The 23653-nt window shown below is 39.4% G+C and overlaps 2 protein-coding genes across 8 annotated transcripts in view; both read right to left on the reverse strand.

The window, feature by feature from the left end:
• The window catches only part of NAP1L4 (nucleosome assembly protein 1 like 4), a 29017-nt gene extending 27634 nt beyond the window's left edge, over window positions 1-1383 (reverse strand). For 2 of the 5 annotated variants that reach the window (XR_006164641.1, XR_006164642.1), the window contains exon 1: window positions 1271-1382. The gene's annotated coding sequence lies outside the window, so the exon portion shown is untranslated. Of the gene's footprint in view, window positions 1-1270 lie in introns of all 5 variants that reach the window. The other 3 variants (XM_042784852.1, XM_042784854.1, XM_042784853.1) reach the window with 2 other exon arrangements.
• A 3939-nt stretch (window positions 1384-5322) lies between these two features.
• Window positions 5323-23653, reverse strand: part of CARS1 (cysteinyl-tRNA synthetase 1) — a 37160-nt gene continuing 18829 nt past the window's right edge. For all 3 annotated transcript variants that reach the window (XM_032984916.2, XM_032984915.2, XM_032984917.2), the window contains 11 exons: window positions 23504-23633; window positions 23082-23185; window positions 21976-22073; window positions 20316-20505; window positions 19754-19822; window positions 16834-16915; window positions 12354-12434; window positions 11909-11976; window positions 10509-10568; window positions 9175-9258; window positions 5323-8080 (listed from right to left, as the gene is read on the reverse strand). In XM_032984916.2, coding sequence (XP_032840807.1) covers window positions 7946-8080; window positions 9175-9258; window positions 10509-10568; window positions 11909-11976; window positions 12354-12434; window positions 16834-16915; window positions 19754-19822; window positions 20316-20505; window positions 21976-22073; window positions 23082-23185; window positions 23504-23633 — 1101 coding nt within the window. In that variant the 3' untranslated portion in view covers window positions 5323-7945. The remainder of the gene's footprint in view (window positions 8081-9174; window positions 9259-10508; window positions 10569-11908; window positions 11977-12353; window positions 12435-16833; window positions 16916-19753; window positions 19823-20315; window positions 20506-21975; window positions 22074-23081; window positions 23186-23503; window positions 23634-23653) is intronic.

A 23653-nucleotide genomic window follows, 5' to 3' on the forward strand; every position in this document is an offset into this window, starting at 1 on the left:
ACCACTTGTCCCACAAAGCAGGCTGCTGCAATTCGTCTACCACAAATGTCACACACCATTACTCACTTAAAGCAGCAGGAAACTGTAAACTTGATGCACACTAAGCAAAAGTTCATTATAAGGGCAAGTAATATCCTGAAGTATGCAACATTAAAGGAAAAGTCTGTACATTTAACGGCAAAACATATTCATAAATATAAGCGTAGACAGAATAAATTTTCTCTGCTAAAAGAGCCTAAGCCTTGTTGTTCAAACCTTCCAAACACAACTAGAATGTGAAGCAGGAAACTAATGGACTCCTGAACTTGCAGGAAGACGTCTACCCACCACTGTTACTGGTTTTCGTAACTACAACAAATCAGAAGAGAAAATTATGGCTTCCGCTTTAGAGATGCTGGGATGCAACCTTTTGGGAAGCCACAAACATAATAGTCTGACACTTTTTGGAAGGGAAATTAGAAGCAATAATGAAAAAATAGTCAAGAGGAAGAAACTCATTAACCTGTTCCACAAGCCCCGAGCATTAACAATACTTAAGCTCATCTTGGAAGTTTCCTTCAGGTAACACTATTTTGGTTAAAGATGGCTTTATAAAAATTTGCCTAGTGGTGCTGGTTTCACCTATAACTCACATTCTTGCTTTCCTTTTTATTTTGGGGCCTGGTAAGCAGATGTTATGGGAACAGAGTCAGACAAATCCTACCAATGCTGGTATTACACGCAGTAAACAACCATAGCAGCAGCGAAAATTTTCAACAGGTCCTCGCTTGATAGACGAGGACCCCGAAATGAAAAACTGAGCCCCCGAAATCCCACACCACGCTGAGGGAACACAAGATCGTGAACGAGGTCAAAGGAAAGAATCACGCCTGACCGAAGCGGCAACGAGTCTGACAACCCGAGCACCGCGGGGCGAGAAAGACGGAGGAACTGTTCACCACAAACAACAGCCCTCCCGCCCTCTTCCTCCCCCGCTTCCCCCGGGAGGGCGGGGGAAGGGAGGGCTCGCCGCCAGGCTCCCCAGAGCCGCCGGCGCAGCGGCCGGAACCGCTCCGTCCCCCTCCGCCAGGCTCAGCGCAACGCGGGCTCGCCCTTCCCTCGGTCCGAACTTCTCAAGCCAGCCTTAAAATGGTGCCTGACCGGGCCGGGCCCGCCCCTCCCCGGCGGGCGGCTCCGGGCGGCCTCCGTCGCCCCCGAGCTCCACCCCGGCGCAGGCCCTACCGGCCGGGCCCCCCGCCGCCCGCCCCGGTCCCCCCCAAGCCCCTCTCACCTGCCCGCGCCCCGCGTCCCCTCACGCCCGCAGAGGCAGCCGCGCCAGCCGCCGGGCTCCTCGCAGGGCTGCGCCGCACGCCAACAACGCCCCCTCCCGTTGGCCGAAGCGCCGGCACCTCCCTCAACAACAACGCCAGCGATTGGCCCCGGCGGCGCCACAGCCGCCACGCCGCACGCGGGCCATGTTGACTATCCGCCGGCGCAGCGCTCGGCCAATCAGGAGCGAGCGCGGAGCCGGGGGGGGAGGGGGGCGCGCTGGGACAGCGCGTGATGCGGGGGGGGAAGGCGGCTCGTGCCCGCGTCCTTAAAGCGACAGCGGCCGCGCGGGAGCGGTGAGCGGCAAGATGGCGGCGGGGCGGCCGGCCCGGCAAGGACGGGCTGAGGGGCGATGGCCGCCGAGCCTTCGGCTTGTCCTGAAGACGGCCCGTGCTGAGGGCCGGGAGGTGCCCCGGGGCCGGCCCTTCAAGCGCGGCGCAGCGGCGCGGTTCCTTCGGCCCCGGCCCGAGGTGAAGGGCTGCGCCTTAGCTAGATAACAATGTCACCGCGGGTTCAAGAACCGATCCGTATGCGTAAGACTGAACTTTCAGAGCTGAAAGAGCTGAGTGCTTACAAAAACAAACCCCCTTTTTGATGTTTCAGATCGAGCACCCTTTCGAAAATGGAGCTGCCAGCTTTTCCAGCATTGTTTCCTAGTCTAGATACGGACATAATTTCCTCTTACGTAAAAAAAAACAAAAACAAAAACAAAACAAAACAAAACAAAAAAAAAACAAACAAAAAAAACCAAACAAAACAAAACAAAAAACAACACGAAACCCAGCCTGGCTTTAGTTTGTGTGGTGATTTGTAAGCAGCAGATGCTTTGGGAACAGTGCGATTTCAGCATCTGAAGCCACTTAAGAATTTCAGTTATCTTTCACTGAGTAGGAAAATCCTCTAAGCCTGTACTGTGTCAGTGGATTCCCGTGTTCTAAAAAAGGGGTTTTCAAGGTCTGCAACTTCACCTTGGATTTCAGTCATTAACGACTAGGGTTTATCATCAGTCCTCTCACTGGCAAAATTAAAATTTGGAAACAGACCAATATTTTATTAGCAACTAATAATTACACTGATGTTGGATGAATTCAGTTATTGTAGGAATTTAAGTGACAGGAATAACTAAGGAGTTGTTAATAGGTGCCAATACTGTAATTAATGAGATAATTTTGAATTGCACTCAAAGACCTGAGGAACTGCCGGAATGCTGGACAGTCAGTTGCACAAACTGGCACATTTGGACATGCTCAGGGGAAGGTTCTTCCACTTCCTTTCTTTGCTTCCTGCTCCCTTTTCCTGTTTCTCCAAACCAGTAATTTTTCTAACAGCAGGTTAATGGCCTCCTCGTATTTACACGAATTCTTATTTGGGGACAATTTTTATCATGGTAGTGGCTACACTTAATTCTCAGTCTTCCAAAAGAAAAGCATAATGAACTCTGAAAGGGGAATTTATCTGAAGGTATTCCTATTCCACACTTTTGTTCTTGCTGCTGGTTCATAGCTGTCAAGTATTCTTTTAAGCCTTTTCTGTCCATTTTGTTAAAAGCTATTTCTTCCTTACATCCAGAAGACGTCTGCAGTACAAACTCCAAACATGGTCTTCTATACAGATGTGGGAGGTTTTGCTTGAGTATGTGATTGAGCTGCACCTTTCTGCTCTCGCAGGAATACACCACAGCCTGGTTAGACTGTTGTTGCACTACTGCATCTTCTGTGGCATGTGTAGAGTTTGTCCCTCTGCACTAGCTGCTGTCTTGTTAACGCAGTTCTCATAAATGCTGCAAACTCTGAATTAAATTAAAATCAGGATCATCTTGTAAAAGCAGATTTGGTTTCTTCTGGACCAAATATTAAAGCCTTGAAACAGGCCAGTGTTGGAAGTACTTGGCTCTCTTCCTGCACTGATGTATATTGAAGTAAACACGCATTTAAATTACCTTACATCCTTTGGATTTTTAGTGCCTCTCTCCAAAGGCATTAACCTCCCATGATCAATGAGGGATTTTTGCTGTTACCTAACCTCTCATAGCAAGGTGGTAGACTTTAGGACTGTGGATAAGGCACAATCTGTGGAGTCATCTTGCTGTCAGGTGCTCCGACTCTGCAGAGAGCTGCAAAAGGTATTTGCTGAATCACCCTGGCTTGATTTAAACAGCCAGCCAAGCATGCAAGAGCTTGGAGAACCAAAACTGAGAGAAGGAATTATGGCAGAGCTGCCAACCAGGTGCACTAGACACTGGAGAGAAAGCTCAGGCAGAGATCCGTAACTGGCATTAAAATGTCTGCGTCTTCTGCTCTGGGGTGGGTATTAATGGAAACTGCTCTCAGTGAGATGCCAGACATTCACAACCTAATTTGATAGATAAGACTTAGTTCATCAATGACTTTTTCTGGAGGGGGAGGAAGAACTTTGTTCATTGTTAAGTGGAGTCTTGGTACTAAATAGCTAATGTGCTTCTTAATTAATTTGTTCTGTCTCAGGAGGCATGTTAAGTACTATGCAAGTGGTACAGTGTCCTGTATAGAAATTGCCCTATGAAATTACAGAGAGGAGTAAAAATTCCTTTCCATATTTGTGTGGAATTGTGTAATTAAAGAGGGAGCTAAAGTTGGTCCAACAACTACCACCACCTGAAAATGGTTAAACTTAGCTTAAAATGTAGAAAAAGTAGCTGAAGGTATGTACTGTATGTGTGCTTATTTGCACACTTAAAATGCATCAGTGGCTTCTTGGAACAGCAGACAGTAAATACAAATGTTAGGATAAAGAAGTCAAAGAGTATCATAAATGTAATCGGGCACTCACTAGTTTAGTCTTTGAAAAGATTGGTGGCAACAAGACCAGACTGAAGAATTCACAGATTTTTCTGCCAGTACCTGAACAAACTGATGGAGGAACTTGTTCTCTTTAGTGGAGCAGTATTCACATGTGATGTTAATGTGAATATGCACATTAGAAAGGCTGGAAGGCACACTGAGCAAAAGACAGAAACAAAATTTGCAGTTGCCAAGTTTGGCCTTCAGCCAAGGGTGCAGTGAAAAACAGGAAACAGTGCACTTTTATGTTGCCTTGCCATCTCTGAATAAATTATTTGATAAGTGGGAAATAGAAACCTCCATGTTGAACAGACCAACACGAGGTCTGTATTCCAGAAAATTAAAATATTTTTAAAATTCCAAGATTTTGCTGTGGGGATTTTCATTTTCATAATGCTTAGAAAATCACATTCCAAACTGGCTTCCCTGTGCATGTGTGTGCATAGTTTGTCCTTTTCCTTGCTGAGAGGGGCAGGTGACTAAGACAGTGAATGCAGACCACTGCTGTTGGATTCCCTTCCCCTGGCTGCCAGGTCACGCTCACTAAGCCAGTGCAGTGGAATTCACTTAAGTGCCACCTTGATGGATTGCCAGGGAAGAGGTATTGTGCTGCGCAGTTTCAGTGACTGAACAGATCGATTGGCACAGCTTCACCGAAAAAGTAATCTTAAACAGTGTGTGTCCAAGCCTGGCTGCAGCATTCTTTGTTTGCTAGCAAGTCCTCCTTCACCAGGACTTTATGTGTCCTGTTATTTTTTTTGCTAAGTTGTGGCTGTAGAGAGGACAGATGTAACTGATCTGTAGTAGCTCTGGAGATTGTTGTTACAAATTCTAGGAGACTAAGTCTATTTTTCTGACTCTTTGCCAAGGTAATTGTTTTTATTATCCTGCTGTTTTGGAAAAGAAGCAACTCAGAACATGGGCAAAACTCTGATTTTATTTGGAGAGAATGAACTAACTTCCTGTTTGTGTAACAAGGTAAAAATATTTCAGCAACTTCTTTACAGGAGGAGTTGTCAATTTGTGTGCCTTTATTTTTTTTTTAATAGAAAATACTTAGGCTTGTCAACTAACTCACAGATGCTTCATGGAGCAGACATCTTCCTCGCTGACAATGCTCACTTCCAAGGACAGGTAAAACAGATAGGAAGAGAAAATTGCAATTGGAAGACCAGTTCAAGTATAGGAAGAAAAGTTCAAGTATGGGAAGGTTTAGAGTGTTTTATTGCTGGAGGAGTCAAATGACAAGCTTGCTTGAAGAAGGCAACTTCAAAAATGCATGAACTCTAGCAAAGCACTATAAAAAACAGGGGAGAGAGAGTAGCTGTGTGAAAGAACAGTGATCACCCAAGACACAAGGTGATCCTCAAGGGGAGAGGATTTCAAAGGCTCCGATCTTCATGATGTCTATGAAAAGAATCCCATTGATTTTAAGAGACTTTTGATGGTGTTCAGAGAGAATTCAAAGACAGGAATCCTGTTATGCTGCAACAAAAAACAAAGATGACTTTAGCAGCACTGATGTTTTGGATAAGTATTCTTTCAAATCTGTTTAAAACAATCAAATTGACAGACAAAACACAGAAATGGGAAGCATGAGCTAAATAATTTTGAAGGTAGACTAAGACCTTAATGGGGCAGTAAATACAGCAGAGACCCTTATCTGACATGACTAACTTTGAATTTAAAAAAAATACTGAGGTAGGAAGCAGTGTGTGCATGTCGGAAGCATACAAGAAGATGGGAAGACAGGAGAGTTGTCCCAGAAACAAAATGAAGCATTTGGGAAGGGAAAAGGCCATTTTTGATTTTTTTTTTTCAAATCCTTAGAATCTTTAAAATCGTGGAATTGGATGAGGGAAAAAAACAGGCTGTGGGGGCAAAAGCTAGGGTATTATCATGGAGATGTCATAACTAACAACCCAGGAGAGCAATGGATTAACAGCGTCTTCTCCATAGTTATATACTACCTAGCTTTAAGCAAGTGCTAACTCAGATTAACAAAAAAGAAATTCTGTAAGCAAATTACTATCACTATTTGACATACGTAGCAGCTTCAGGAGCAGCTTAGGCACATCCCATTCCTTCATGGATATCCTGAGTGCACATGCATCTTGGGGGAGCATGCTGGGAAGAAAACGATGAGCTGATAACGCTGAAGGGGGTTAGAATCTAGAATAGTATAAAAACACAACCGATCCTCTTCTGTTCACAGACCAGGGGATGGAGAAGTTGCCCTCATGGCTGTGGCTGGCTGGCCGAAGTACCACTGTGCAGTTTACGCATGCATTTGTACAATTCATTAGAAATTAGCAGAATAATCAAATACTGAATGCAACATGGATTAAATTAGTAAGAGTAAGCTAAAGTAATAGTAAGCTAAAGTAAAAGCTCTGTAAACCACATTTCAAAAAGATGGCTCTACATTATTCCCACTATACAAAGGTCACATAAAACTTGTACTTTACAACAGATTTTATTTTCTGCATACAAGATGCGTGTGCTTTACTGACCTTAACATTCAGTATGTTTTCAAAGGCAAATACAGACAAACTAGGAAAAAAACCCTACAAGACCTTTCTGTTACTGCAAATATGTTAATTCCTTACAAGGAGGAATATAAATATAAAAATATAAAAATAAAGCAAAGATGTTTTAATTAAGGAGAGGAACATAGCCTAATGGTTATGGCATGAACCTAAGAGTTGAGAGAACAGAGGTGTCACAGTATGACCTTCTGCAAGTCACTTTGAGGTTTAAGAATACTTGATGAATATAAATCTGCATATTGGGCACTTAGCTGTTACATGCAGTTGTAAAGTAGGTGAGATATTTTTAGGATTTCATGAACTTTAGTTCGTTTAGTAGCTATTGCCAGTTAAATGCATTATTAGGCAACATAGAACTGTCCTTGCAGACACAGTGCGACTGAACTACATCAGAAAGATTATTAACTCAGGGTTAAATTATCATGACAAAAACATCAGTCTTGAATAATGAGCAATGTATAGCTGTATTTCCTAATTGCAAACCAATCCACAAACTGTATCTCAGTTAGAAACCCTGTGTTAATTCCTCATGGCTCTGAACAGGTAATTAGGTACTTTGGCAGCACTCCTGTTTCCTTGGAGGGACAGCTCCAAGAATGCAGCACCCACCTGTTTGTTCAATGCAGATGCATTTGCCTTGTACTTACCCACTTGATGCAACTGCAGGTTGAGCAAAGATGATGATCAGTTCCCTTTTGCAATAAAGGGACTGTTAGCTTCTACTATGCAAAGTGTTCTGGGTATACTTATGAGAGTTTTTAATAACAGCAGCTAGAGTAAGTATCATAGTGGAACTACCCACTTTTCCTGCTTATGTAAAGATACTAAAGTCATCTGGAAAATACCATTCTTACTGTGGGACAAATTACTCGGCTCCCATTCAGTAGTAGATTTTTCTGACTGTGATATAATCCAGAATGCAAGCTACAGTGGGTCTTAGATAGAGATCAGCATGCAGGGCAAATTGACCAAAGCCTGGACAGCTATAATAAAAAGAATCCTTAAGTGGGTTTGCTGACTGAGCAGCACCTTCCCAAATAGAACTGGCAACCATTCAACCTGCTACTGTTGTTGTGAAGAAAGTTCTTACAGGTTGGCTTTTTTAAGAATGGATTTTTATTGACTTTCCAGATGACATTATTAATCCACGTAAACAGGATTTTTACTTTGCACATAATAGAAAGTGTAAACAGAAATGTGAGCATCAGTATATGCTCGCTTCTTCAATGGTGACCCAGCACTCGCCTTCTAAAAAAAGTCCAGTTGTTTTCAATTTATACTTCCATTCTGAACCATTTGTAGATACTCCTTGTATAGCTTTTCCTGGGTTTCATAAAGTTTCTTTAGCTTCTTAATCTGTCCTTTGCTGAGTTCTTTGCCTTCTGTATCATGTGTAGGAAATCCCTGAAATATTAAAAAAAAAAAAGAGAGAATTTTTAAGGTAAATTCTTTGACTACTTTTGTTCCTTATGGAATTGTGTTTTAATAAGACCGGATGATAATGTCATAATGATAAGCTGTCAGGATAGGGTGCATCTTGGCTAAAATTAGTCACCTAGAAGTCTGACAACCAACTTTGACTATTTGTATATGTTCCCCTCCTAGTTAATGAAGGGACAAAGCGTGTATTTATTTTCTGTCCTGTACTAAGTAAGGGAAGTTTAGACAACTAACTTCTAGGTGGTTATAGTTAAGAGAATAATGACTAGTCTGTGAACAGATGGTTAAGAGATCACTTTTAATCATAATGGCACATTGAATCCAAGGCTTAAAGCAAAAGCAGAAAGAGATTTGTGTTTTCGATGGAGAAAGTACGATCAGAATTTTTATGGGCATTGTCCTTGGCTTGCAGGGGTATTTTCTAGTATTTACACTCTCCATTCTTACTTGCCCTCAGGGCCTGAAGTTGCGTGTTTGAAGATGACAGGCAGAAGCAGGATCAATGTCTTGGACCAAGCACTGAGAAGCAGTGCTTTATGTTTTCGGAGTAACACCGTTTATCCTCACAGGGAGCAATGAAAGCAGTTATCCATACAGCCCCTTCAGAGATCCTTCGCCAAGAGAGAGCAAAACAGTGAGCAAAGCCAAAAAGGAAGCACAGGATCTCTCTGAATAGCATCAGTTCTAGGAGAGTTGGGGAGTTTGTACTTGAAAGTGAATTCCTTGCCTCGCAACAGGGTAATAAATCTGTGAACAAACATCATACATGTCCCTACCCACAAAATCTACAGGGAATTTTGCTCTGCAATGAGAGGGGTCAAAGGAGATCAGTGTACAATGAAAATACCCTTGAAATGATGGCTAACAGCTGGAGAACCTTGCTGCCCAATGTGAGGTGTGTGCAATAAAATTAATGTATCGCCTTTTCGTTCTCTCCTCCTCTCACTTTGTTAATAGCACTGCCCTGGATGTTCTGGAACAACATCAGCTGTGTACGTATACAATTGAGTATGTACAACTGGGGAAGGAAAACCACTATCTAAAGAAAAGTCTCTTACGTTTTCATCAAACATGGAATATTTGTCATGTTCTGATTTAAACATTTCATGTGGTGGAATCTTCATTTTTGCCAGCTTTGCTGCCTGTAATATAAAACAAGCATTAACATCACAGTTAATTATTGACAACCCGTCACATAAACAAAAAGAAAAGCAGACTATAATTTGCAAATTAAAGAGCTTTTAATTAATAATTGTTTATCACGTGTAAAGAAACTTTCACTGAGGAACAGCTTGGTAAGTCCTACTTATGCTTGTCCAGGGGAAAAAAAGGTGTTTTAAATCTGTGGAGAACCACTTACTAAAACAGATGTATTGCAGAAACTCAAAGTAACTCACTTATATGCTCTAAAAATTACATCTGATTTTTGCTAATTTGGGTTCTTAGTGCTTTAGATGAATAGTTGCTACAAGTAAAGAATATTAAGCAATTAACTCACTGCAAAGGGAACTATCTTTACCAACAGTTTCCTGCTGACAAGCACAGGTTTCTGTGCAGGTCACAGCAGCATCAGGCTGCAAGTAATTACACTAAAAAGAAACTGAATTTTCACTTATCTGTAAAACAAGCACAGCTCAGAATCCTTTCCAAGTATTTTATAACCAATGCAAAGGAATCACCTTTTTGAAACAATGCAAAAGCAACTTGGAATTTGTGAATGATAAATGCTAGTTATCTGTTTTTCTCTCTGGACATGGCAGTCTCTAAAAGTTTACTTTGTCTTTTAACCCAGGAACACATTTCCTGTACTGTTAAAAGTCATGAGCATGGCAAACAATCTTTTCTTCTTACAAGATCATCTCCTCTGGCTGTCTACTCCTCATCCAAAGCCTAAAACCTTTGAGCTATCTCAGTTCCAACTGTAGAGATAAAATGTGTTTTCACAAAACATGACATTTCAGAGTTCAGTTATAGGGAATAGGTGAATTCCTAAAGAGAAAAAAAAAAATTTCACACATACCTATGATACTGGAAAGGGAAGAAAATAATGAATGACACAAGCAAAATCTTCTCTAACAGGCATGTAAGATACTACTTTGGTAATTAAGGACTATAGACTAAAATAAGTACTATATGTTCTTCTGAGAAGCTCTTGCAGCTTTTAGTTGTGTTTTCAAAGACAGCTTCTCTACAATAGAAGCTGAAAATTCAAGCCTGAACTGCCAGCCAAAGTCATTCTGAGCAGGAAATTGTAGACAAACAAAAAGAGAAAAAAAAAAAAGGAGGCCCGGTTAAGGACGGGCAGAGAGCCTGTGTTCTAATCTTTCCTGCACGTGACTATTGCTGCTAACACTTTTCTTCAAAACCAGATTAAAAGGATCTGAACACTTACTTCCTGCTGTTGTTTTTTCCTGGCTGCTTCTTCTTTCTTCCTTTTTTTCTCTTCTTCAATCTATGAAAGGCAATCTTAGTAAGTAAAATGTAACTAACTATTTCATTTGGTTGTTATCTACAAATCTGAGCCAGCTAGCTCCCCTGAATATCTAATTACAGACAGAACAGGCAGCATGACCTGCAGCAAAAACATCATGCCTTATAATTAGGATTTTCTGATACTTCCCACTGTACGACTTTCATTTCATTGGCTTTTGCTCACAGTTAAACCAGTTTTAACTGTTCAGAATGCACTTTGCATGCAAAGTGTATACACACAAAAGAACACCTACAAAGCCTGCAAGAGAAATGGTCTTGCCATTTCACACGGAAAAATGTTTTGCAAATGACTTTAAAGTAAGACTGTATTTCACTAGTATTTTAAGCTCTTGCCTCAAACTGTTAAGACGTTACAGTTTCTCAAGAAACAGTTGTATCCCTTGATGTTCCTAGGGAAACAACTATCCAAATTTAGCCAACTTATAAGACTTAAAAAAAAAAAAAGAAAATCTCATCTCCCACTTGCTTAGGAGAGGCCTATCAGTTCTCCAGGGGTTCTGCCAGTACTGACCACAATACTCTTTCCAGGGAAAATGTACTCTAGCTACAGGTACCACCCAGCAGCTATAGACAAACTGCCTTCAGATGTCTTTTTGATGAAGATGCCTGGAATTGGCTGAAAGTACATTTTACTTCTCCCTTTTCTAAAAAACATCTACATGGAAGGACAAATGTTTGAAAGTTAAAACTGAAGACAAACATATGAAATGTTACTTAAAGTGTTACAGAGCCAAATATTAATGCTAGGAGATGCCAAAAGGAGGGTTTCTGTACAGACCTTATGCATGTGAATTAGAATTCACAATCTTTATATAGTACCATGTGAATTCTTGCCCCCACACCCTGAATATCTCACTCGTCCATACTACATTAATTAAGATTTAGCCAGTGCATTTTGTTCTCACATATCAGAAAAATACAGTCTAGTTTTATGGAAAATGTCAACTTCATTTGCACAGACAAAAGAAGTCTGAATTCACTCCACACTGGAATCGTTCTTCCAGAAAGGTAAGACAGTATGCATGGAATACTCAACATCCCTTAATTACATGAAGATCTTAAAAAACAAACAAAAAACCTTAGAGGTATTCATTAGGTCCCATACAAATCTTTCAAGAAGCTACTGTTTCAAAAATTCTTTTCCTGAACACACTCAAATTTTAGTATTAATTCTCTTATGTTCCTTGTCGCTAGTCTGTTAGGATTTTTCTTACAAGTTACCAAAGAAATGTAACAGTATCCATAGGTTACACATTACTTTAAATTTTAAAAATAACAAATGCTTAAAATAATAACAACCTTTTTCTTTTCTTCTCTTTCTTTTAATAACGTGTCCTTATCCACTAATTTAACCACAGTTGGGAGTCCTAAAGAAGCAAAAACAGATGAATGAGTTTCCAGTGCTTGAACAGTCAAAGATAAATATATTTACCCTATGACAACTGTTTTCTTTTTGCAAGCTGAATGCAAAACCAGCTGAGTAACTACTCAAAAGAGACTAAGAAATTAGGTGCTATACAAAGAGATATTGCAATGTACGTTTTTATATTCTATAGATATATTTCAATATAAAGTTCTATAATATATATTCATACATCAGAAATACGATACGCTGTAGCTTTGCAGTCCTTGAGTTTGTTGGATTATTCCAGATTAGTCTTGACAGGCTGTTTTCCCACTTCTTATGGAAATAAGAAGATTATAGAAACAGCTGTGTACAAAGTTGCCACACATAATTGGGTACCTTCATGATCTTCAAATCGAACACCAAGTTCAGGAAGGATGTCATCCCGAAGAGCATCACTCAACTGCAGCACTTCAGTTACTACAGAGCATGAAAAATACTTTTAGTGAAATAAGATTTGGTGAAAATATTCTTCTATCCTGCTACATACTTATTTAAAAGCAATTAAGAAATTGCTACTCTCTCACACAGGTCAGAGAAAGGTCTTTTATTTTAAAGTAATAAACCTTTTAAGTAAGTTTTGCCTTCTTTTAGCTACACAGAAAAGAAACGTGTTTCTTTGCAGGGAATTGAAATTCATAAATTTCTTCCAAGATACCTCGTTGTTCCTGAAAGGGAACAGAAAGAAAATCCAAGGCAATTCAGAAATAATGCAACAATTCTGCCAGGGTATAGTGGAAGGGTATATGAGTCAGGAAGGTCCCAATGGTTGCCGTAGGATTTCCAGTAAGAACAGTTAAGAACCCTATTTTAGAAAAATCACAAATTAACATATCCTGTTGCACATCTAACAGTGCCTTTGAAGGACTATGATTTTGTTGATTTGTTATCTACGCAGACATCTATCAGAACAACCGTAATCCGAACATTCTCTGCTTTTACAGATAGCTATCTTTACCACCTAATCCAACCAATCTGTTTTATCAAGCAAGCTAGTGCAGCAAAGAGAATTTTGATTTGGCCTTCTCAATGGTGATCAGAACATCATGACTAACATTTCTTTTTCTTGCAAACTTATCAAAAAGCCTTTGATGACAGCAAATGGTTAAGAACTCAAGATTTAGCTGACATAGATACTACCAGGTCTTAAGAGTAAAATAAATCTTCACACAAGTTATTTACTTGGATGAGAACTTGTATCAGCCAAGAAGCAGCAGAACAGATAAGAGGAACTAAGTGCATCGGGAAGACCCAGTATGTTGCTGTTAGGAACTTAATTCAGTGGCATTTTTAACAGTCTTGTATTTAGGAGGAAATGCTTACCAAATGTGACAAGATATATACCTGGGTTAGATGATACCATGTCCTTATAATAAACAAGTGTTCTTCCTTTCAGCAACTCTCAGCTGGTTAAACCTAAGGAGTAGTAGGGGTCTCCAAGGTAGAAATTCTGGCAGTAGAAGCTACCATCCAGACACCATACTAAACACTGCACATACCAGCAGATGCAAGTACCACCCCTGAGCCTTCATCTCTTCCTTAATTCTCAAAGCCTCAGAGAGCTGAACAGTGAACAGAGCACTGACTATCCTAATGCCATAAAAAGGACCAGCCACCCTATTTCATTCCATGGTAGTGTTCTGTGACTCCCTCTTTGTAGAGGAAAGCACTGCAGTCTGTAGAAGCTCTTCTGCCTGCCATAAACTAAGTTGTTATTTTTCTTTATTCAGAGCAGTTATACACAGTGAGCCACATTCATCTTTGATGCAACTCTAAATAAGCCCTTAAAATAAACAAGGGATACGATTACCTCACTGACTGTTAACACTAAAAGGTGTTGACTCTAACCCAGGCAAAGGAATTATACATATCATATCAAGAATGTATCAGATACACCTACTGCTTATTCAATAAAGCAGCGTCTGCCCAGTTAGAAGTATTTCTTTATCTGAAATCATGAATAATTGAAAGTTTAAGAAAGCCATCAAGATAGAGAATAAGGAGAAATGTATAACAAAACATGTATTATTTATGAAAGGACACATCCTCTGATCAATCCGCTGTCATCCCAAGGAGTCAGCACCATGCTTCTTAAGGCTGCAATGTGCCTGTTCTTTGCATGTGGCACCTCCAGAGCGAATACGTTTAGGGGTTGGTAGGGGTGTTGTTTATGGGCTGCCCCAAGACACAAGCCATTATCCTCACTGAGGACAGTGACCAGGAAACCAGTGGGATACTGCCTTATCACCAGTGCCCATGGACACCTGTGACTATTTCCCAGACCTCTTTTCACATTTTCTGTGAATTTCAAGCCAAAGAGTCCCTGATGTGAAACAGATGTTGTGTTGTTGTGAATGGGAACACTGCAATGGGGAGGAAAAGGAGTAGCATAAAAATCATCTTGAGAACGCTGGATGTTAACAGTTACAATCATCAAGTTTGTCCCAGTTCTGGACAACTGATGATATATATTAGGGAGAGGGCAAAGGGTTTCCCACTGTGCCCTGGACACAGCTTAGAGCAAGATACCACAAGGCATCAGCATCTGTGGCAGGAAATAAAGATGCAGGCAGAGTTCAGTACCTTTACCACAGCATAGTCAGTTTGAGCAGATGTCCTGAGGTAAGTAACCCACAACTGAAGAGACTTGCTCCTGTTTGAACATCTGCACAACAATTTGTTGCTAATGAGAATTTTTCCCAAGCATAGGGGCCTGCACTAAAGCACAGATCTGCTCTGCTGTGCATCCTTGCAGAGACAGGGTCTTTGCGGTTGGTCAAATGCACAATATAGAGATGCTCTGACCAACCAATCATTGATGTCTTTTGCAGAGGTTTTCTGCATTTCTTTACCTTGTACAACTAGCACAGTGTTTTCCTTTTTCTGTTTACCACCATTGCTAGATATGTTCACAAATTAAGTCAAGGCTCAGCTGCAGATGATCAGTGCAGGTCTCCAGTTTGAATACTAATAAGCTTAGTAAGATAAATTCTCTATTTTATAATATGTTTGAATGATAACCCTTCTTGATGATGGCAAAAATTTTGTGGAGTAAATACATTTTGATTCTTACCAAACCCCATGGTTTTACAAATGGCTACTCTGTGAAATGTTTGGTAGATACAGATACATTTTTAAAAGTTGTATGTATATGGATGGGGGCATTTATATTACTCTGCAGGTTTTACAAAAGCAGCATACTTTTTAACCTATAAGAATACTTAAAGCAGTACAGAACATTAATATTTAACACCATCCTGCCAGCATCAGTCTACGCTGGGGAAACTCCCTTCATTTATGACCATGTAGAGGTAATATCCCCAGCCATTATTCAGAACAACTTTTACAGTAATTTATCACCTCCTGCAAGCAAGAATTTAATGGGTACAGGAAAATAAATCAGTAGCATGCCAGTGCAGGTCCTGCCAACCACCACTCAGCTTCCATATATCAAATAGTTTAATGAAAGGTGCCTCCCTGGTCAAACTGCAGAGTGCCCTGTACGCCAACTAAATAGCAACTAGATCCAGCTTTATTCTTACTGCCCAATTTATTTCAGGGAAAAAATCAATACCTTCCAAGTAAGAAACTCAAGTGGCAGTAAGCAGTCTAGTGCTTTACATTCTAAAAATGATCTGCGAGCCCCATGATATTTCAACCTGATCGCTGTTAAGAGTGAGGATCAGTTTAGCTCAACCATCAGAAAGCAAGGGGAAAAAAAAGCCTCATATAAAATGAGCATTTAAACACTGAAAGACCAAAGGTCCTATTTTTGGCTAAGGGTATACACACAAACTTCTTGAATTAATTCAAATTACAGAAAATATTTGCTGTTGGAACTAATAAACCTGTTTCCCAGCATCAACTAGCCCTATAGGAGTTTGACAGTAATAGCTGAGTAGTCACATTAACAAATACAGTTTTGTGCTTTTAAGGTGAACTTATTAATCCTTAGAAGGACTCAAACCAGTAGCAGAATTAGGGTTCAGATTCTTTGCCAGCTGAATAGGTTGTCAAGCAGACACTACAAGTAGTTTTATATTTCTGTATAATATATATGTTTAATATATAAAAAAATGCCCTATTTTGCCTTCAAGTACAAATAGTGTAAAAAAGTTTTAAGAAAACAAGAATCAAATACATATTAAAATAATGTAAAATTCCACAGGGAACAGCAGAAAATAGAGCTCCATTAGGAACTAATCAACCAGTAAAATCAAAGAGGGCTTAATGGGTCAACCTTTTTAACACTATATAGTTCTGCTGCCAACACACACAGCATGATCAAAGCTTTTCAGAGGGGAAAAAAAAAGCGCCCAAAACAACTAGCAAACTCCCAAACGAATTCTCAAAAAGACAGCACTCAATTAGCATCAGGGGAGCTACAATTCCAACTATGCTAATGAATAAGAATGAACATCTCAAGCTACTTAAACAGAGACAGTATCACTGTATAGCAATCTACACTTTTAAGAGAACACAAGCTCCCTGGGGGGAAGATCAGATCATGGGTACTTTAATACCTAGAAAGCAGGGAGTGCCCTAATCTAGAGAAACAACAGATAGTCCTTGTCATTCCAGAACTTTTAGATACTTGGGGAAACTAAAATAAAATCAGTGTAGCAGCCTGTAAAAGATGCCCAAATTAAAGAGACAGGGAGCAGAGATGCAAATGTTCAAACCAGCTCTGATTTAAAGATGCCTTACTTTTGTTCTCCAAGCAAAGAGAGACTGTATCAACTGGTTCAAACCCCCCCGTTTGATTCATACGACCTCTGAGTCTCCTGTGCAATAATACAGGAAAAAAATGAACTCTTACCTTTCTTCTCTCTGGCAATTTGTCGCACTCCTTCCCTGAATTCAGAAAGAACTTGTAGGTATGGCATCACTGTAGATTCAATCTGCAGAGTAATTTCTACAGTTAGCTAGTCATAATTTAGACATAAAACATGTCTTTACCCACTTCATATTTATGTGCTGTTGGATGGAACTTGACCCTCAGGGCAGATCTGTATCAATGAAAATTGTCATTGCTCTTTTGGTGTCAAGGGATAGATGATAACTTGCATTAGCTGTCTATTTTCCTTTTGTGCAGATAAAATCAACTTGTGAAGTTTTACCTCTTCCCTTCCTTTTTTGTCTCCTTTCAGTTACAGATACATCAGTTCCATAGGGTTATGCTACAATCCAGCTAATTATAATGCAGTACAGGGATAAAAACCACACCCAGACAAATCTGTGCCTTCATATTCTGTGTTGTTTTACTTAGGTCCAGCTGCTTGTCAGACATAAAATCAGGTGAAAATGATGTTAGGACTTATTTTCATTAGAACATAGATCTGTTCCTCAGATGTTAGCTTATGATAATTTATTTATTTCCAATACAGTGCAGTTGTCTATATTCCTCACACGACTCCCTCCCCCACAAAAAGTGGGTAGAGACTACTGTTGAATTATTTCAGGTGTAAGTAAATGCCAGTCATGACAGCTCAAAGAAAAAGTCCTGAGAATCCTGCTTTCAATGGTAGTGAATAGCAACAGCAAGCAGTTAGTGAACAGCAATGAACAATTACAAAAACAACTACAGCTCAGCACTGCCTGCCAACACTTCTCTGGAATCCCAGGAGGAGAAGCCAGGCACCCAGGGGACTGCTTAAATCAAAAGTTTCATTACTTTGGAGGGTGGGGGAGAGAGAGGAAAAAAATGCACACTTTTGTTTCCCCAACAGTTTCCACGTGCCTTTCCCATCTGTTAAATCTCCATGACAAATTTCTGTGCAATTAACAGACAAGATAGTCTGTTATGCTCTGAAAGTGCCCATATGAAAGGAGCTGAGGGGCTCTGTTAAAACTTTTGATAAATCTGAATACGATGCAATCAGTGTCACAACTGGAACCATTGCTGACAAGTATGGCAGAAGGAACAGACTCTGGAAAGTAAGCAACAGTCACATCTCCACTACCCCCTTTACACTGAAACTAGCTCAACATGCAAATGAAGTGGTGCCAGGAAAGCATGCACTGTCACTGATTTATCAGTCATTTAAAGATGAAAGATTTTTATTTCCAGAATAACTAATTCAACAGCAACACTTGGTTCAGTTCAAGAATGAGACTATGGAACCTGAGGTTTTCTGACTTCAAATGTCTTCTATACCCTTTCAAGTAAATTACTGAACCATGGTAATTAAGCCAGTTGTTCTTTCAAAGCTTTTGAAGAGGATTATGCCTTTTTGGCAGATAATGACTATATTGGTTCCTTCATCTCTAATTTAGGCAAAGAAACAACAGGCCTGATCCACAGCCTTCTGTAATTAATGGTAAGTTTTCCAACCTTGAATGTTCACCTGGTAATTTTTGCTATGAAAAATAAGTATCTGCATGGAAGATTGAAAGAGGGTATAACGTTTAATGACATAGCCAAAAATATTTGTGATATTATGAAACTTTACATTATAATGCTTAAAACTAATAATGTCCTAGATGATAAAACCAGAAGTTTCTTGTGTGTAACAGGTGTTAGAACATGATTCTTTCTGAACAAGGTTCTTCTGACTGTACTACCCTTGGCAACTTTACTTTAAAGGAGTGAAAGGGCTTAGCTTCTTGTTCCAAGCTATTGCAAATCCTTCCATGAAGCATATGTGTTGTAAACACTGCCTGAATTAAGTGCTAAATATAAATTTAATTTTCATTTTGCCTAAAAAGATAAGTGTTAAGGTGCTACCTTTCATCTGAAATTCAAAATAATTCTCAGCTAAATTGAAATTCACTATTGATGGGTTTTGGTGTGGAATACTGAGCATCTCCCTTATTATCCTTGTTGTATCATTACTAGAGATTTCCACAGCAGTAATGTCAGTATTTGCATAGGGCAATTATCGGATGAGTGTTCATTCACATTCTTTAACCACAAGCAAGCCTTCCTCTTCCTTTGAATAAAAAGTTTAGCCATTTTTTTTTTTTTACAACACAAATGTCTTAATTATTCCATCTAAGGAAGAACAGAAAAACATGATCACACCTTTGAATGCAGAAAAATACTTGAAAAACAGCACTGATTTATCCATGTCGAATTTTTTGCGTGAACAAAGAGAGCAAAGTTGATAGCTTTCATACAGAGTTATTTCTGCTGCCTGCACCACAAAAATTTACTGTTGTTACAGGCCCCATCAGCACTTTCATCAGGTATCTCCCAAGTATTTCCAGAAAAATTCTGCATCACAGTGGAACTGCTAGGTGACCAAAGCAAAACAGCCTTCAAAAGCCAGATAAAAACTGTGGCTACAAATGAGATCAGAAAAAAAGAGATTGAAATGCAGATAAAACTCCAGCTGCCTCCAGGCTGGCTTTTGGTGTACCACAAGGAAGTTTAATCAGTATAATTATATTTTTGAAATTACTTAACACACAAATACTTGTAATGAGTCTTTAGACTGTAGCATGTGCTGTCTGTAGTTAACATGTGGTTTCTTAAACAGACTCATCATTCAGAAGACAAGATAATTCTTTTTATGGTCGCTATACAATTTGTCTGTCATTAAGTCAAACAAACCTATAAAAAACCCCAACTCTCATAAAAGAAAAATCCTGCTTCCTAAGCCAATTACTTCAGATTCAAATGTTAAAAGCGGGAAGAATGGAATTCGGCTACATACCAGTAATGTAGTCGCTTTATCTAACCTAAGCTTTCTAAGCACACAGAATAATTTTTATAGTGTACTTTGTCCTTCACTTACATTTATGTTTTGACTATTCCCTCCAACAGGAAACCCAATTGCGTCATCACTTTCTATGGCACCAAAAATCTGGTCAAGATAAAAAACAAAAAAAAAAAAAAAGAGAAAAGAAAAGATTGTATACATGAAGTCACAGGTATGTGAAAACTAAGCAAAATCACATGTACTAGGGTTTTGAGGCCACCTAGTTCTTATTTAACCCACAATTCACTGCTCTAATAAGATGATGTTTTGGTTTTTAATTAATACAGCATACTAAGCATTGGCTTTCAGGTTTAGCTTTAAAGCTGTCAAATTTGGCATTCTGACTTCACATTTTTTCTACTATCTCATTTTCCTTGCATGTATTAGGGGCTGAAATTATAATTGTAACAAAGGACTCTGAATTGTTCCTGCTGCAGCACACACTGCAGTTCGGGGTTATTTTGGTTGAGGTGTGTGTGTAAGACCTCTAGTTTGCTACAAGAGTTAACAAAGACTGCACAGATCCCTACTTACTTGAAAAATACAACAGTTATAATTGCACAGTGCAATAGCAATGTTTCTATTTGCTATTACATACCTTTAGCATTTGAGTGAGATAGGAACTGATGTTTTCTAAAAGAAGTCTGTTTGGCATTTGTCTGGAAGATTTCTTTGCAGCAATATAGGAGTTACTCTGACTGACTAATGAACGCATTTCTTCTAAGACAGAGCGAGTGTCAATATTGTCACACAGTGCTTCATGAATTGCTGCCTTCTTGTCGTAAAAACTAAGAAGAAAAAAATTTTTTTTTACTATTGATGTCAAAAGTATCTGCAACCTACTCTGAAGAATCTCTGTTAGAAGAATAAGGGAACCTAAAAGTGAGATAATCTTTTGTTGGTCATCATTTATATTGGAAGGAAAAACAGATGAGCAAGAACAAGGCATTATCACAATGCTGCTGTTTTGCTGCTACGGACAAAGGCAGGAAGCATAATCTAATTGGCAACAACTATCCAAACAAGTTACATCAATCACTTTTTCAGCAACTGACCTTTTCATACCAGTTTTTTAAAGGAGTACAAATTGCTTATTTAGTATCTTCTTGTGCTTACTTTTTTTTTTTTTTTTTTTTTAATACAGCATTGCTCCCCTAACCCTATGACCAGCCAAGTACTCTTTTCAGCAAGAAGCACCAATTTGGAAGTTAACTTACCACAAAGTGAAGTGTTATGAAGCTGTTACAAGTAGATACAAGGAATAAATTCATGTAAATCTTTGTAATATTCATGAATAGCCGTAATAAGTAATACAGTATATTAAGTACCATTTCGTCACACAAGCGGTACTACTGTTTCAAACAACATACTTTTTCCAGAAAAAAGAGAATGAGAAGTGGTAGAGAAAGAAGACCAAACCTAATACGCATGAAGCGTATCTTCTGTTCCCCCCACCCTGTCCCTTCCTTTTGACCTCTCTATCACTCACTATCTTCCCCCTTTTTAAAAAAAGGGTTGTCTCTACCAACCTCAAGTTGAAGAAGAAATTTTTAGGGGACGTCACTCAACAGAAGCATCTGCAGTTGGTCCTTCAGTAGTCAACATCTGTTCACAACAGTGAACTGAACTAAGAACAGTTTTAGTACTGCAATGTAAGATGCTTCTATTTTAAATTTCACACATAACTGAAGTCATATAGGAAGCTGTTTTTATTATAAACAGCTATGATAGTTTTGTTATAAAAGCGAAAGACAGCAATACTAGTATCACTGTGTCTCTCAATAACACACTGTCAAACATCGCCACTCTGATCTTCTGTGCTTTTAGTCAGGTGGTCTAACTTCTGTTTGTCTCTGCTCACTGAACTCTGAAACGTGTCAAATACTATTTTTCCACTTGTAACCACTGTGAATTACTGGTCACTTCCCAGACAGAAGGACAGAATTTCTCAAGTAGTGAAGAACAAGATAGCTATCTAACAGAAAAGTTCTCTTTCCCTTCACAAACAGGGTGATGAGGCATGACAGTGTACTTAATGTAAACAGAAGGGAAATTAACTGTTTCATCTGTACTTCATAAAGCTGTTGCAAGGTTAAATTCAGTAGCTTGTATAGAGTTGAGACACTCAGTGGAAATGCTACAGACTTTTAAGTATCAGTAGATACATAGTAAGTCATTTTACAAGGGAAAAAGAAGAAAAAAAAGAAACATGTAGCTACACAATGGCTATTCACTGCAAAACAGAATGCTCCACTCACTTTTTGTTCAGCTCTGCTTCCTGATTTTCCCATTTCTGAAACTGGCCTGTCACCTCATTGGGAGCTCGAAGAATATCCTTCACATTTAAAAAGAACTCCTATAAAAGAAAAATATAGATAAAAATCAGTTTAAAATAGACACAACCGATATTTACTCTGAAAAGGCATTATTTCTTAATTAGCCTTCTAAAGTTTATGGTTTCAGCACTGTTTCAGCCAGGATCTACTGAATGTCTGTCAAAACAAGGAAACCCACACATTTTGCATAACTCTGTAAATCACAGGTAGACTGCAATTCAGTTCTCTCTCTTGGCTCTGCCTCTGCATGACACACTGATACTGTAACACCATGCTGCTCAAATACAATACCATTTTTAAAAAGTTTAGGCAAGAGTTGTTATTTTAAGGTGTGCTGCTAACAATGGAAGCTGAAGAATAAATATGGCTTTATAGCACGGGCCTATTTTATGGGGGCATCCAGCTTGGTGAAAAGTCATTTTCACTTATTCTGTGGCCCAAACCTAACACTTTACATAAAAAGCAGAATAGCTTCAGCTGGAGAGACCGAGATCTACGATCTCAAAATGCTGTACAGCCTCCTTGTGAGAAACGTGGGTTTAAATCACAGCTTCAAACTAAGCAGGGAAAGGAACTGTGCCTGACCCCTCACATATGCCCACAAGGCAGAGAGGCAAATGCTTGACGTATGTGGTGAGGAGACAAGGTAGGAATGATACTCCCCCTTCCCCTTTGGCTATATTTGTGTAAAATCTGATCTGGTAGACATGTTATGAGAGTTCTGTTGGACTCAGTCCTATAAGCAAGCCGAACAGATAATCTAATCTTGCATCCAAGTGCCAAGCTGTTCAGAGATGTCAAAACTTGGACAGAGCACCCAGCTGCAGAGAAATGCAGCTGTCTGGGGAATTTACATGACTTGAATGTTTGAAGGCAGCTAAACAAATACTGTGACATCCCACCTGATAAATTCAGAAGGCAAACTCAGTCAGTGGATATGGCCTATATATCCTTGGGTTCTATTCCTTGAAACACATATAATGACGCAAAGCTTAGAGAGCTGGAGGATGAATGGAAAGCTTACTTACATTCATAAACTTCTCATACTGAATAGCTGATTCCATGGTATTATTTGAATAATCCAGTGTATCCTTCCAAGAGTGCATGAGAAAAGCCAATCGTAACTGTCGTGCTATTAGGAGTTTCAAAATAAACAAGGAAAATAATCATAAGCTAAAGCATTCTTATGGCCTCCAATACTGCAATGGCTAGGAACATAATTTCTAACATCCTTACTACCAATAAATCTACCAAAATAAGCAAGAACACTATTATCCATACAGATAATACCAGCAAGGAACAGAATAACACGGAAGCTGTTCTAAAATTAGTGAAGACAGACACCTGAAGTTAGCCATTTTAGGAAACTCCACTGTGTGCCTGAATAACAAAATTAACAGTCACCCCTTGAAGTACATCAAAAGCATTCAAATACGAAAGTAATTTTCACCTGTATGTTTCTTCAGTGCATCTTTTATGGTAATGAAATTCTTCAAAGATTTGGACATTTTACAGCCAGCAATTGTTAAGTGGCCAGTATGCAGAAAATACCGAACCCAGTGATCGTTTTCAAAGTATGCCTGCAGCAGAAACAAAAAAC

Source organism: Tyto alba, unplaced genomic scaffold (assembly GCF_018691265.1).
Source record: "Tyto alba isolate M040663 unplaced genomic scaffold, T.alba_DEE_v4.0 Super-Scaffold_8, whole genome shotgun sequence".
NCBI lineage: Eukaryota > Metazoa > Chordata > Aves > Strigiformes > Tytonidae > Tyto > Tyto alba.